The sequence below is a fragment of the Polypterus senegalus genome, chromosome 9 (assembly GCF_016835505.1).
Source record: "Polypterus senegalus isolate Bchr_013 chromosome 9, ASM1683550v1, whole genome shotgun sequence".
Lineage (NCBI taxonomy): Eukaryota > Metazoa > Chordata > Cladistia > Polypteriformes > Polypteridae > Polypterus > Polypterus senegalus.
Genome location: NC_053162.1, coordinates 394,683 through 409,744, shown reverse-complemented (window position 1 = coordinate 409,744; position 15,062 = coordinate 394,683). Strand labels below are relative to the sequence as shown.

The window sequence follows — 15,062 nt, the reverse complement described above, 5'->3', positions numbered from 1 at the left end:
CTTTGGACTGCAGCACCCGATGCGGAAGGGCTTGCGCGCTCGTGCTTGCGGTGTCACCTCATAAACGCTCCGCCACGACCTCTGCGGAGCCGCTGATTGAGGGAGATTACTATTATAATAGTAATATGCGTTAACAATGTTCGCCGTGAAAAGTTTTTGGGTGCCTTCTGTTAGACTCGCGTGTACACTGAGAACGCATGTAAGTATCTATATTATATTCATAGAGAGTTAGTCGCCAAAGAGGAATAGTTTACCCATTTAGCAAAAGTAGTGCAATGTGGGAAGGGTTGTCTGGTGTTACAGGAAATGAGCTGCTAGAAACAAAACAGAGTAATCTTCGGAGATGAAGAACAACGGCACCAAAACGCTGAATGTAAAGCAGTGCCAGGCAGGTGGGCGCAGATTGGCACCTTCACTTTGAATTTTTATCACATTGTCTTTTCAGGATCGCTTCATTTATGCAAGTCACAATGCCTTTGGACACAAATTTACTGCTTGTTTGCCTTCTTCGAAAACCCGTGAAGGTGAGTGCAACACGTCCGTTTGTCTTTCTCTTGAGAAGTGAATGAACCGCGTGAAGTGTTAAAATTAAAAAAGCGTTTGTCCGTGCGTTGTTTTTTATCATCGTGTTCACACCTGGGGTCAAATTTATAAAACTCGTGTGCGCACGCGACATTTACAAAAGAAAACTTGTCAGGACAACAGAAGGTGCATCAATTTCAACAACAACATTTATTTCTATAGCACATTTTCATACAAACAGTAGCTCAAAGTGCTTTACATATTAAAGAATAGAAAAATGAAAGACACAATTATAAAACAAAATAAATCAACATTAATTAACATCGAATAAGAGTAAGGTTCAATGGCCAGGGGGGACAGAAAAAACAAAAACTCCAGACGGCTGGAGAAAAAATAAAATCTGTAGGGATTCCAGACCATGAGACCACCTGACCAGTCCCCTCTGGACATTCTACCTAACACAAATGAAACAGTCCTCTTTGGATTTAGGATTCTCACGGAAGGGCTTGATGATGATGATGGTCACGTAGACTTCTGCCTTTTAATCCATCCATCATTGTTGGAGCCTCATGAAGCTTTGAGTAGGTGGAGGTGGCGCAGGCCACCACCACAAAGAAACCGGAAAAGGAAACAGAAAAGAGAGTTGGGGTCAGTACCGATTTTAGAGCCACCATGAGTAGTTATTATGATGAATTGAACATAAAGAGTATCAGGATTAAGTTAAAGTGAAGTTATAAAAAGGCCATGTTAAAGTAATGTGTTCTCAGCAGTGTTTTAAACTGCTCTACTGTATCAGCCTGGTGAATTCCTATTGTCAGCTATTCCAGATTTTAGGTGCATAGCAGCAGAAGGCCGCCTGCCCGCCTCTCCACTTCTTTTAAGTTTTGTTCTTGGAATTCTAAGGAGACACTCATTTGAGGATCTGAGGTTACGATTTGGAATATAAGGTGTCAGACATTCTGATATATAAGATGGAGCAGATTATTTAAGGCTTTATAAACCATAAGCAGAATTTTAAAGTCAATCCTGAATGACACAGGTGACCAGTGTAGTGACATTAAAACTGGAGAAATGTGTTTGGATTTTCTTTTCCTAGTTAGGATTCTAGCAGCTGCATTCTGCACTCGTTGCAAACGATTTATATCATGATTTCAGTAGACTCCGCTCAAAGGCTGCGTTCCGTTTACCCCGGAAGTCGGATGTGGGAGTTGCGAATGACGTCACACACACGCGCTGCCCGCCTTCCGGTTAAAAGCTTCGGAAAACCAGCGTGGACGCGTCCAGGAAAACCTTTGTTGTGCTTAGTTCGTCGGAGAGAGTCGCATTTACCTTAGTGACAAATAAAGTCCTGTCTGTCTGTTATATAGCGCCTTTCATCTATCTATCTATCTATCTATCTATCGATGTATCAGAACAAATAGCAGTTGATAACCACTCGTTACTCGCTGTTTTGCACATCGAAACCCGTTCACAGTTCGAAGTTGGACAGCTCTGTGTGTCCGACTCATTTAATGAGACCTGAAGTGTTAGTAGACGTCTACCACTGCAGCTCTGTATGTCGCCATTTTGGATTGATGCCATAATGTGAAGTTGGACTTGACAGACGAGCCCCTGAGTTTCTGACTTGGATATCTGAGTTGTCTGGGCATCCAGTTGGAAATTCTGATTTCCCACTTTAGAACACTCTAGACAAGAACAGGCCATTCAGCCCAACAAAGCTCGCCAGTCCTCTCCACTTATTTCCTCCAAGAAAACATCAAGTCGAGTTTTGAAAGTCCCTAACGTCTTACTGTCTACCACACTACTTGGTCGCTTATTCCAAGTGTCTATCGTTGTGTGTGTAAAGAAAAACTTCCTAATGTTTGTGTGACATTCACCCTTCACAAGTTTCAAGCTGTGTCCCCGTGTTCTTGATGAACTCATTTTAAAATACAAGTCTTGATCCACTGGACTAATTAGCTTCATCATTTTAAACACTTCAGTCAGGTCTCCTCTTAGTCTTCTTTTGTTTAAACTGTAAAGGCTCAGCTCTTTTAATCTTCATCATCACTCATCCCCCGTAATCAGCCTAGTCGCTCTTCTCTGGACCTTCTCTTGTGCTGCTTTGTCTTTATGGAGACCCCAACTGCCCCCCGTACTCCAGATGAGGCCTCACCAGTATGTTATAAAGCCTGAGCAGAACCTCCTGTGACTTGTACTGCACACGTCAAGGCGCTATATAACCTGACACTCTGTGAGCCTTCTTAATGGCTTGTGAACACTGTCTGCCAGTCGATAGCTTAGAGTCCACTACGACTCCTCAGTCCTTCTCATAAGGTGGACTCTCGATGTTCAGACCGCCCATTGTGTATTCAAACCTCACATTTTGACTTCCTGTGTGTAATTCTTTACATTTACTGACATTACATTTCATCGTCCACAAATCTGCCCAAGCCTGTCTGCTGTCCAAGTCCTTCTGTGATAATATAACGGATTCCAAATGATCTGCTAATCCACCTCTCTTGGTATCATCTGCCAACTTCACCAGCTTGTTCCTTATATTCCTATCTAAATCATTTATGGATATTGAAAATAGCAGCAGCCCCCACACTGCCCCCTGCTGGTCACCACTCTTAACGTCGGCCAGTTCTGATGAGGCTCCTCTCACCTTCACCCTCTGCTTCCTGTGTCTGAGCCAATTCTGCACCCACCTAAAAACATCACCCTGAACTGCCACTTCTTTTAACTTGATGCCCACCCTCTCGTGGCACCTTATCAAACACTTTCTGAAAGTCCAGATAAATAATCTCCTCTGTTCCACGCTGGTCGTATCCTTTTGTTGCCTCCTCATAGAATTCCAGCCCGTTAGTAAAACACGACCTCCCTCTTCTGAACCCACACTGACTGTTCCTCGTAACTTCTGTCCTTGCCATGTGTTGCTCCATCTTCTCCTTAATAATTCCTTCCATTAATTTTCCTGTGATGCCCATTAAGCTTACTGGCCTGTAGTTGATCTGATCTGCCCTGTCACCCTTTTTATATAATGGATATTTGCCATTTTCCAGTCCTTCAGAATCTCTCCAGTGCGCTGTGACTTCCTAAAAATCTGTGTCAAGGGTTTCTATCTGGACTCACTGGCCTCCTTAAGAACTCTGTGGTCAATGTGATCTGTCCTGGTGATTTGTTTGATTTCATCTTCTTTAATCATCACAGCTCTTCTCCCTCTAGAATTTCCAAATCCCTCAGCACCTCCTTAGTAGTCCCTGTTACTGCTCTGAGGTTATCCACTGGCTCACACCTCATTAAAATGTGACTTTAGAGTGTCTGCTATTTCACTGTCTGTATCTTTTAATTCCTCTTTACTATTTCTGATGCACTTCACCTCCTCCTTCACTACTAAAGAGTCTCTCAGGGTCTTCTCTCTCCTTATCTGCTCTTTTCCTCTCCAACTGTCTTTTAGCCTCTCTGATATCCTTCTTGATGGTTGCCCTCATGTTCTCATACGCTCTACGGTTCTCTTTGCAGTCATTAGTCTTATATGCCTTATACAGCAGTTTTTTCCTTTGCAACTTCTTTTTTAAGTCTTTATTAATCCATGTGGAGTTTTTTTTAGTTTCCTACTAATTCCATATTTTAGGTCTCTATCTGTCCTGCATTCCATTTCTAAACCTGCTCCACTGCTCCTCGACTGTCTTCTCCCCGTCTATCCTCCTTAGACTTTGTCACATCTGCTCAACATTAGCCCACCAAAGTTCAACTTCACAATTTTAGTCTTTACATCTGCACTCTTACAAAATACTGACAATTGTATGACATTCTGGTCATGTGACCCTAGTGGTCCAATCACCTCTACACCCTCAATTCTATCCTGATTATTACAGAATACTAAATCCAGACAGGCGTCACCCCGTGTTGGCTCTTTAACATGCTGTGTTCACAAACAGTTGCTGATTACTTCTAGAAACTCCTGCTCTTGTGCTCTTCCACCTGTGAGGTTATCCCAGTTAATATTTGGATATTTAAAGCCCCCCATGACTATAATATCCCCCTGTAAACTTGCCTTTTTGAGATTACTAAACAGATGTGTGTTGACGTGACTGTCTGAAGTGGGTGGTCTCTAACGCACTCCTACAATAAGACCTCCTTCCCTAATGTTTTCCAGGTGAAGCCAGACGTCCTCACTAAGATGGGGCTCATCATCCAACTGAAGAGGACTTACATTTAAATTCTGTTTGACATAAACAGCAACCCCACCTCTTTTTCTGTTCTGTCTATCCTTCCTACTAATGTGTATCCCTCTATGTTACACTCCTCCCCATCTTTGTTATTTAGCCAGGTTTCCGTTATTGCTCTAATATCAGAATTCTGCTCTGCTACGTACGACTCCAACTCACTTCCCTTATTTTTGATATTCTAGCATTACGTCAAACTATTTTAATGTGTTACTCCTTCTTCATTTACATGTTTGCTTAGAATTCACATTGCCACTCGTTTTTATTTCTACCTCGTTGTTTGTTCTTCCATGTTCAGATCTAAACCTGGCCTGCCCCCCCCAGTCCTCAACTAGCCTACACACCCCCCCCCAATACATTGGTGCCCCTTCTACCCTGCACCAAGATTTGAGCCACGCGTTAAGCCTTCTAAATGTCAACTGGGACGCAGCCTAAGCCATCCACACACATTTCGTAGGAGGTGGGAAATGGCGACCCCCTTGGTAGAGTATGGAAGTGCAGCCTAAGGCACTAAGTGACGACTGGCACTCCTGATAATTCTGATCACCGAGCCGTCGTTAGTATTTTGTGCTCAGAAGTGACGAGTAGGACGTGGTGGCCTGAATGACGTTCCCTTTTAAAGGGGCCGATGCTGCGTGTTTGGCTATTCGTCAGCCACCCGTTGTCACGGCTCAGCCCAAGTGTCCCTCCGTCGTGCCCGCTGTGATGGCGTGGCTGTGCAGGCCGACGCTAAAAGGCAACGCTAAAAGGCGATTCACAACCGTGTCTGGTTTCGCATACGTAATCGGAGCTCCTGATGGCACTCGTGTTGCACTAAGGCCACCTGGCGAGGGTGACACTGTAAGCCGTGACGTTCCATTAACACGCTGTGACACCAAGATGAGGCTGACGAATGTCCTGGCTTGGTGGTCTGCGTCGCGCTGCGATTGGTTTCTTTCGAGGCAGACGTGGTGGCTGGCTGGCTGGTCGGTAAGGTGACTCTTTAGACCCTCTGTTTGTCACGTGGCCGTACTCTTCATTGTCCTTGTATTCCCTGAAGGGCCGAGCACCGAGGAGAGGCGCTATAATGTGACATGTGACCGTGCGCTCCCAGCACAGGACTTCTCTACGCACTCTGAGCTTCAGTATTTGTATGTAAATGTGCTGCATAACTAAATGTTGGTGGTGGGCGGGGTCTCGGCCAGGAGGGAGCCACGCTACTGGCCAATGAAGTTCTGCCATGGCGTGATTGCATATGCATGAGGCTGATTAGCATACTCCGTACCTGGATGTCTGAGGCACGTTCAGACTTTAGCACTTGGCACCGTAGGGGTCCCGGCCGGTGGGACTGAGGCGGTTAAACTGGAGGGGGGTCGCCGTGAGGCCCCATTGCTGCTCGTGCTGATGTCTTCTCCTGTGTAGGGACAGGACATGTCACAGCTGTGTCACCAGGAGTCTGCGTCACCCCCTGCAGACCACACACCTCCATGTCGGCCCAAGAGGAGCACCGGGAGAAGGACTTGTTCCTCAAGTGGCTCCTGCTGCTCATTCCCATCACCGCGTTTGGCCTTGGCACGTGGCAGGTGAGTGACTGCGTCCCAACGGTGGGCAGGTGGGCGTGACTTGGTTTGTGGGTGCCCTGACCCGTCGTGCCATGTCTGTGTGCCCAGGTTCAGAGGAGGAAGTGGAAGCTGAAACTGATCGAGGAACTTCAGAAGCGCACGTGTGTGGAGCCTGTGGACTTGCCGCTGGAGTGAGTACTGGGGGGGTCCGCTCATGGTGGTCTCCCTGTTGCACTTGTCTCAATAACTCAGTTTAGTTGAAGTTATTAGGCAGTCCTGGCTGGTGTGCCAGTGTAGATGCCATCTTTACACAGGAACCCACAAAGGGTATTGAGTGCCATCTGTCGCCCTGACATGTGGGAGGGAACTGAAGCATCCAGAGGAGTGGACAGGAGCATGTGGGGATGGGGTGCATCTGATCTCACGCCAGTCCCGGACCCCTCGGCCTTCAGAGCCACTCATGTGAACTGCTGCTGTGGAATTGTCACTTAGTCCCCTTTGTGACAAGGCCACCTTACAGGGTGGGTGGCATTTGGCATCAGTAGGCCGAGATGAGGGGTCGCACCACACTCAGCAGACTGGGGGGTGAAGGTGAGAGAAGGTGGCTGAGTGGACCCCTAAGAGTTTCCTGCCTGACCCCATGCCCTCCTCCAATGGGGTCCTTGCACGTTTACAGGGCGTAGTAAGCCACTCGCTTGTGTGCCGCTAGTGGATTTTGGGGGTCTGAACCCCTCCAGTTGTGGGTGGTCCCAAAGTGTCGGTGCTGATTTCTTGTTAACGCAAGTCAAGTTTCTTTTACTCCCCTTTTGCTTCTCGTTGCCAGTCCCATGGAGCTGAAGGCCCTCGAGTATCGGCGGGTGAAGGTGAGGGGCCGATTTGACCACTCCAAGGAGCTCTACGTGATGCCCCGCTCGCAGGTGGACCCCGAACGCGAGTCGAGAGACGCCGGGAGGATCATGTCGAGTGGCGACTCCGGTGCCAACGTCATCACGCCCTTCTACTGCTCCGATTTGGGGTACGTACGGCTGACTTGCTAGTAACAGGAAAGTGGAGGTGGGAATTGTGGGGGGGCAGAGCAGCACCAATGAAATCTTAAACTGCCGCTTTGCCTTTGGTGGTCTCCTTACTTTCGTTTTTCATGAATGTCTGGCTGAGCAGAAGGCAGAGTTTGGGGTGCTGGGGAGGGCACAGGTCGCCACCATCGGGTTTACTTATCTGGGAGCTCCGATGGTTGGTGCCCCCCCGAAATCCCATATGGCATTGGCCGGGCACTACTGCCATAAGCAGAGGGTCCAAGTCCGCACCAGAGCTGGTGCAGAGCAGGTCTCATTTTCTCACATGTGGCGCCAGCATCTACTTGTCACACTTCGCTCAGGGGGTCTCTGCAGCCACACTTGCTGCCATGCACCGTTAGGTCACGTTGGTCGCCTGAGCGGAGACACAGCATCGGTGTGTGACGTGGCGTGTGACGGGCCACAGCGGACTGGTAAGTCAGGACCACCAGGCCTTCACATTTAGCTGTCAACTGTGTCTTTCTGTCCAGGGTGACGATTCTTGTAAACCGAGGATTTGTACCAAGAAAGAAGGTCAAGCCGGAAACCCGAGAGAAGGGGCAGGTAAGACGAGCCTTGGCAGAGCACGGGCACCCCATATGCCCAGTAGCCACTTGGCCAGCTCCAAATGCTAAGCGTCTGCTGCTTTCTCCTGGCAGATCGCCGATGAAGTGGAACTGGTTGGCATCGTCCGGCTGACGGAGATGAGGAAGCCTTTTGTCCCACAGAACGACATAGAAGGGAACCACTGGCACTACCGGGACTTGGAGGCCATGGCTCGAGTGACGGGCACAGAGCCCATTTTTATTGACGCCGATTTTGGTGAGCTGCTTATTTATGGTGTGTGTCTGCCCAAGTTTCAATCCAGAAGCCGTTCTTCACGGTCGGTGCCACCTGTTGGCTCCACAATGCCCACTTGGCCAGGGTTCTCAGTGACAAAACACAATGGGGGGCTCTTTTTGACACTTGTCCTCAATCACACTCCCCTCACCCTATATCACCAACGTCTAGGCACTCCCTGGCAGTCCATCAGCGTGGCCAAGGTAGGTGTTGTCACCCCATGACGGGCTCCGTCCACCTTATCCTGGGCCTTCTGGAGGGTCACTTGTTCCTCGGAGTATTTGGTTGCTGCTGAAGTGGCACACGACCCTGCACTGCAGCTCAGTGCTAACCATTTGAGGACCAAGACCACCTCCTGAAAATGTCAAGTGGTCATTGTGGCAAAGACCCATTAAGGGGACTCCACTCCACTCCGTCCCCGAGGCCGATCCAGCAGCGGAGTGAGCCGGGCTTGGCTGTAACTGGGACCACTTCCAGGTGGGGGTCCTGCTCTTCCCGTTTTGATGTTTGGTTCATGGAGGAGATGACGAAACATTTGACCCAACCACTTGGGCATGAACACCCCTGACAGCACAACAGTTAGGACCACCAAGGCACTCGACTGTTGGGGTCCTCAGCCCTGCAAATGAAACGGAGTGACTGAGAGCTGCTGAGACCACCTACCTATGGTGGGCTGCCAGCTTTTGAATGCTTGCATTATAACCATCTGGAACTGTGCCCTTGTTTCATGTCACCATCTTTGGCCACCACAGTGTGCAAATACAAAGAAAGTGAAACTGTCAAGAGATGCCCCCAAATTGTCCCCGGTTTCCATGTGCAGTTTTGCTCATCTTTTGAGGCTGTCATGAAGGACCCCCAGCCTTCCACTCATGGCTGCTTGTCTGGCAGTGTCATCTTTCTCTGCCATATTGTCACCCTTCTTGCAGGGTTTGTTGCCCTTACATCTCACCCATCCACTATATTTGTACAGCAGATGCTCCGGGGTGGTGCCAGCTTTTTTAGGTGGCACTATGGCCAGGGATTTCCTGTCTGTGTCCCACTGGTGCCCACGAGGTGGGTTTGGACACCCAGCATTTCATTACAACTTCATAAACCTTTAAAATGTTAATTAACCAGACCCTCTGATTGTAGGCAGCACAGTGCCAGGAGGGCCGATCGGGGGGCAGACCAGAGTTACCCTGAGGAATGAGCACATGCAGTACATCATAACCTGGTAAGTTGTGCCATTTCAAATGTTTCTACAGAACAGCCATAGTATTCTCACCCACTGGTCCAGGCAAGACTGGCATCACAAGCTACCATTCCACCTGGTCACACTGTAGGCCAGCCCGTACGCTTAACCTGCTTTGTTCCATGCCAGGGTTTGCTAGAGCCTAACCCAGCTGGCACAAGGTGGAAAACAAGACTTTGGCCAGGGTGCCAGTCCACAACAGAGGAAGAACAAAGTCTCTTAAGTCACTTGTGGTGGAGGTCCCTATCAGAATGACATGGGTGGGTCATCACACACGGTGGAGTCTGGTAAAGTGAATAGGAAGTTGCACTTAAGACCAGTTCACATTTAGAGCTCCCAGTTCCATGTGCTGGTGGGTTGATATTTCACAAAGCTATTTAATTAAACCTGTAAAGTGTGGCACCACCAAAAAAGGAACTGAACCCCAGTGAAAGTGGCATTGAGTGCCAGGCTGAGACTCCATGTTTCTTGTCTTCTCTTGTAGGTATGGACTCTGTGCTGCCAGCTCCTACCTGTGGTACATGAAGTTCATCAGAAGAGCTGTGATGTGACAGCAGCCTCGATGGACATGGTGACAAGACATGGTGACAGGCTGTGCCACTTTTTATAGAAGTACACCAACAGGTCAATAAATTCACTTTTCAGAACAATTCGGTGGTGCTTTTATTTTTATATACAGAACAGGACAACTCAACCAGCTTCTGAATTAACCCAGCTTGGTGGCCAGTTCCTTGGCTTTTGCTTTTTCGAGCTTGGCAATACGGGCAGTAGATTTGGGGCCCATGACACCACCGCCCCAGTGCCGGCGAATCTGCAATTAAAAAAACAAAATAAAAAATTTGAAACATGGGACTCCAACATGATAGACAAGTCTGAATTCAGAAGGTAGTTGGCGGCTCCGACCCCTTAACATCTACTGCTGACCCGCTACACACACAGTAGAAAATCAAAGCCAGTGCCCATCAGCCAAGTGTCTCTAAACTGAGGGCACCAGGCTTCTCTGGCACTGCAAGGTTCCTTTTTACCGAGGCCCACGTCAGGCAGACAAGTCCAACCTTAAAGACCTCGATCGCCACGGGGCAGGTTGGCAGACTAGTGCCCTCACTGGACGCTCATTGCTAAGGAGGACACTTCACCTTGCGCAGAGGGCCAACGTTTCTTTGCCTCCATGAGGTGTACACCTTGTACTTGTGAGTCTAGAAGGGCACTCCACTTGCCCATCTAGTGGTCTTGTAACCTTTTCCATGCGTTAACGAGGGTCTTAAAATGCTTCACCTTAACAGACGAGGCTTGGGGCGAATGACCCTCCCTGTACACCAACTCATCACCCCAGATGTCCACAGGGCAGCAGAGCAGTTTCAAATGTAAAGATACGGAGGGGGGCACACGACTTACGCCTAGTGGGTCAAGTGGAGGTCCCTGCAACACGTTCTCAACCCACTAAAATACTACATAAGGCGCACACACAGAGACAGACAGACAGACAGGAACGCTTGCCAAAATGCCCCTGGGTGCACAGCAGCCCTTCAATAACGTTGCCCTTTAAAAGTTTGTGGTTCTGCACATTCCTAATGTCAACTTTGGACGAGGAGCCCATGCCCAGCCCGGCCCGTCCAGCAATGCGCCTGCACATGTGGACATCAACATGAGCCCCTTGGCCTGACTGAAAAGGACCTCAGCCTGCAATACCAGAGTCGCTCGAGTCTCAGGTGTCAACCTTGAAGGCCCGTCAAGTGAGGTCGTCATCACACTTTACCTCATCGTATCTGTCATTGTAGTTGGTCTTCACGGCTTCAACAAGCTTGGCCAAGGCTCCTTTGTCCTCCCTTAAAAACAAAAAACAACAAAATTATAAAAAGGTTCCCAAAAAATAAACGAGTCAAGGGGACTGTTTGGCCTTCTTGCTCAGGGTTAAAAAGCTCAAATAGCCACACGAATGTTCGGCCAAAAAGTCGGTCATCATCGCTAGAAGGTCAAACATTCAGAGAAAGGGGCTACGCTGCACACAGTAGTGGGGTGGTCTTCTAATGAAATGTCCGCTTGACCGGATTTACGCACATCAGAATGTTTTTTGTACGTCGTCTTTGCCGATGGACAAGGCAGTGGCTGTCAAAAATCATTTCTGGATTGTCATTGGCCAGAGTCACATGTCACTTATTATTCCAGTGCAGCCTCACAATCACATTGCTATTCAAAAAGTGCATCTCGCGTGACATCACCAGCAACGTTCACATGTGCTGCTAAGGCAGAGCCTGTTCAGAGCTCTCAAGACCGAGTTAGTAAGCCAACGGACATTTTAAAAACGTTGACTAAAGGGAAAAAAACTGAAATGGAGATTTACAAAAAAGATACTTTTACGTTTGTGCCAGACACAGCAAATCACGTACTACTTTATAAAAAACGAACTACGGCACACATGAAGCCACAAAGCATTCGCAAATGACAGCACTCCAGGAGACTGGCACTCGGCTGGGCTCTAGTGGAGTGGTACGCAGACTCTGCCATCAAGGAGCTTCACCAACCAACAAGTCAGCCTGGTCGCTTCCATAACTTCTGAGAACAGCTCAGTGCCTTCAGTGTATGTTAGTGTCGCAGTTCAGAGGACACAAAGGGTCTGTGAAGATTCATGTGGCAAAGTGTGCCATCTGTATTGTGGCAGAGAGCCAGGACACCCCTGTGATGGAAGGTCCAAGGGAGAGGGCAAACCAAAACCGGGGGCACAGCAGAGCTTAAAAACTCAACCCTGCTGGAGGACAGACTGCCCCACCTACCCGTGTGCTCCACTTGAACTGGCATCTGCCTGGGGTGCTGCGACGCCCCCCGCTGTCCACAATATTCAAACTATTTTTTAAATTGTATTTACAGCTCAGAACAATGTGGGTGTAACAGTTGAAAACCTCCAAATTGTCACAATATTGCGAGTGGCTGTGCAGCGTGGACTTAAACAACGTGTTGAAAAGAACAAACCGTTCACCAAAATCAGCTTTAAAAATCCAAGACAAATTGTTTCAAACGATGCAAAGAAGCATTTCTTACGGGTTGGTCTGTGTGAAGGCGAGGGAGGTGCAGGTCTTCCTGTGCACAAGTCTGCCGAGTCTGGCCTTGCCCTTCACAATGCAATACGGGACACCCATCTTGCGGCAAAGAGCTGGCAAGAATACAACCAACTGAAAGAGAGAGACAAGTTCCTTTATTTTCCATTCTCTTAAGCCAATGCAAGTTGCACTGCACACTACAGCACTGTGAACAACATGGCAGGCTGCAATAGCAGGCACCAGTATACCTCCGATCTGACCAGTTTCATGCAATGCCATGCAAAACGCTCTGTTACTCAGGAAAAATGTCGTCTTCAGTTGACATTCAGGTGAAGAAATTCAAAAACATCACCGTAACAGTTTACAGACCCCTTTATAAGAGCAAAACAACAATTAGCAAAATTCACACTCTTACCTCAATGGGATCAACATCATGGGCAATGATCACCAGCTGAGCCTTTTTACTTTCTACCAGCGTGGTGACCGTGTTTACACCTGAACAAAAAGAAACACAATCCATTTACTCCACAATTTGCAAATATGAGCACCGCAACGAGAAAACGACACTTTTTTGTTCTTTATTTTGCCTTATACAATTTCTCGTATTTGGAATTTATTAGTTTTCGCATACCCCTTGGGGTCTGAGCGCAGGGTCAGCCATTGTACAGCGAGCGCCCCTGGAGCAATTGATGGTTAAGTAAGGGCCTTGCTCAAGGGCCCAGCAGAGTAGGATCCCTTTTGGCAGTGATGGGGATTCAAACCGGCAACCTTCTGGATACCAGTGCAGATTCTTACTTTGAGATAAAGACAATTCTATACAATTAAAAAAAATCCACGCAGGAGGACACACAGCACTCATCATACCTGCTCGAAGGACCGGGGGTCTCTTGGTAGGGGCGTCTCCCTTGCCAGCTGCCTTCTGCTCCGCACGGGCCAGCAACCTTCGCTTCTTCTCTTGCTTGGTCTCTGGTCTGTACTTGTGAGCCAGCTTGAAAAGCTGAGTTGCTGAAACAGAGAAGATGCTGCCTGTAATTAACTGCCATCACCACCTTTGTGACCCCAAATTAAAAGCAGTCAGCCCACAAACTCCATCTTTAGCCAATCAGTAACTCCACTTGTACACAGGCCACTCATCCTGTGTGTACGAACATACGCTGCTTGCCCATATTGTCCTGGAATGCAGAACTAAAACAGTGGTCCGGACAGTACAAGCACCTCAACTGGCATCTACTCTAAACCAGCTTGAAGAGCGAGTGGCCCACCCTTACTGCTGGCACTAAAACGCACCCGTGTAGATCTCGTGTCCTTTCCTCATATTACATACTGACAGAACACACATCTGCATTAACTCGTGTTAAAGGAGGTTTCTATCAATCAGTTTCTGACAAACCGCCATGTGGACTGAGAATTCCAATTACATTTGGTTTTTGACATTAAAATGCGATCCAATCATGGCTGGCTTAATGAAAACACCCCAATAATAGAAGTCGCCCACTTTATCAAACGGTTGGTTATACATTAGCAGCATCTGAGAGAGTTTCCTTTCTGGTATTCCACACAAAAACCCGAGGCCAGTGTAAAAAGGGAATCGGGTGCAAGCTTTCCTTTGCCCCTGCATAGCAGGACCCACCCAGTACCACACAGATCTCGGTTCAAAAGTCGGAGACTTGCACAGCAGGAACGCAACATCAAAAGGGTTAAAAACCTGACAGTACAGGAAAGGAGAGCCAAAGAGCTCCCAACAATTTGGGTTTCGCTCTTTTCAAAGCATTTCAATTTCTCTGTGCATCAGCGATCTTGGTGGAATGGTGTCAGCACCAGTACTTCAGATAGCAAATATTCGTTCACATCATTTGCACAGACTGTGTGATGCCACCTTCTCGGATGTAAAAGCGGCACATTTTTAATTCTGACAGCAGCGAAAGATGGCGATACCAAATTTGGCGATTACATTCAATAACTGTTAGGCTACTGATAGTATGAGCCATGGAGGGCGTTTGAATTAAGGTGCCAATAACCAATACCTGTCTGACGATCCAGAGCCTGTGTGAACTGGTTGATGGCTGGGGGAACCTTCAGCCGCTTGTACAGGATGGAGCGCTGGCGCTGCAGACGGATGTAGCGAGGCCATTTAACAAAACGTGTTAGGTCACGCTTGGGCTGGATATCCTGACCTAAAGAGAAAGAGAGAAGCCCTAAAGATTAGAAAGGAAACACAGGATTACAGCAGCGGGCCACCTACTAAGCTGTGGCATCAGCGATCTTGGTGGGGTTGCTGTCAGCATTGCTTGTCAGATAGCAAATATTCTTAGCATCATCTGCATCTCTCCTGCTCCAACCACACCAACTTGTCTTTGGCAAACATGGAGCTTACAATTATGAAGGCATCCACTTGTGCCTACCAAGACAAACTGGTGGGAGAAATCATGCGGTCTGTCAAAAAGGTACTCACCAATACCGTAGTTCTTGGGCCTTTTTTCAAACAGGGGGTTGACTACCTTCTTGGCCTCCTGTTTTTTGGCCACTGAAGGGGCCGGTGCCACCTTTTTCCCCTTAGCCTTCTTCCCCTTGGGCTTTAGAAAAGAAGAAAACAAAGATTGCTTGGTAAGTTTCACGTCACATTAAACAGG

General features: G+C 48.0%; 2 protein-coding genes and 3 non-coding genes across 6 annotated transcripts; 1 reads left to right on the top strand and 4 right to left on the bottom strand.

The window, feature by feature from the left end:
- The first annotated feature begins 46 nt into the window (after positions 1-46).
- On the top strand, positions 47-10,047 carry LOC120535039 (surfeit locus protein 1). Of its 2 annotated transcripts, XM_039762547.1 has the most exons (9): positions 47-199; positions 446-524; positions 6,135-6,295; positions 6,383-6,465; positions 7,098-7,289; positions 7,818-7,890; positions 7,986-8,148; positions 9,298-9,379; positions 9,882-10,047. In XM_039762547.1, the coding sequence occupies exons 1-9, from the start codon at positions 137-139 to the stop codon at positions 9,946-9,948; spliced, it is 963 nt and encodes a 320-aa protein (XP_039618481.1). In that variant the 5' UTR covers positions 47-136; the 3' UTR covers positions 9,949-10,047. The 2 variants fall into 2 exon arrangements, with proteins under 2 accessions (XP_039618481.1, XP_039618483.1); XM_039762549.1 differs by lacking the exon at positions 9,298-9,379.
- Positions 10,048-10,063: 16 nt separating this feature from the next.
- On the bottom strand, positions 10,064-15,053 carry rpl7a (ribosomal protein L7a; the record flags this gene model as incomplete). Its single annotated transcript, XM_039762550.1, has 7 exons — positions 10,064-10,208; positions 11,154-11,223; positions 12,434-12,564; positions 12,848-12,927; positions 13,297-13,437; positions 14,457-14,606; positions 14,885-15,053. Coding segments are annotated over 7 exons (846 nt in total), but the record flags the coding sequence as incomplete, so codon positions are not given.
- Positions 11,298-11,365, bottom strand: LOC120536136. Its single transcript, XR_005635042.1, has one exon. It is a non-coding gene; the product is annotated as a small nucleolar RNA SNORD36 (small nucleolar RNA).
- Positions 14,217-14,290, bottom strand: LOC120536138. The gene has a single exon (XR_005635044.1). It is a non-coding gene; the product is annotated as a small nucleolar RNA SNORD24 (small nucleolar RNA).
- On the bottom strand, positions 14,683-14,755 carry LOC120536139. The gene has a single exon (XR_005635045.1). It is a non-coding gene; the product is annotated as a small nucleolar RNA SNORD24 (small nucleolar RNA).
- Positions 15,054-15,062: the final 9 nt, after the last annotated feature.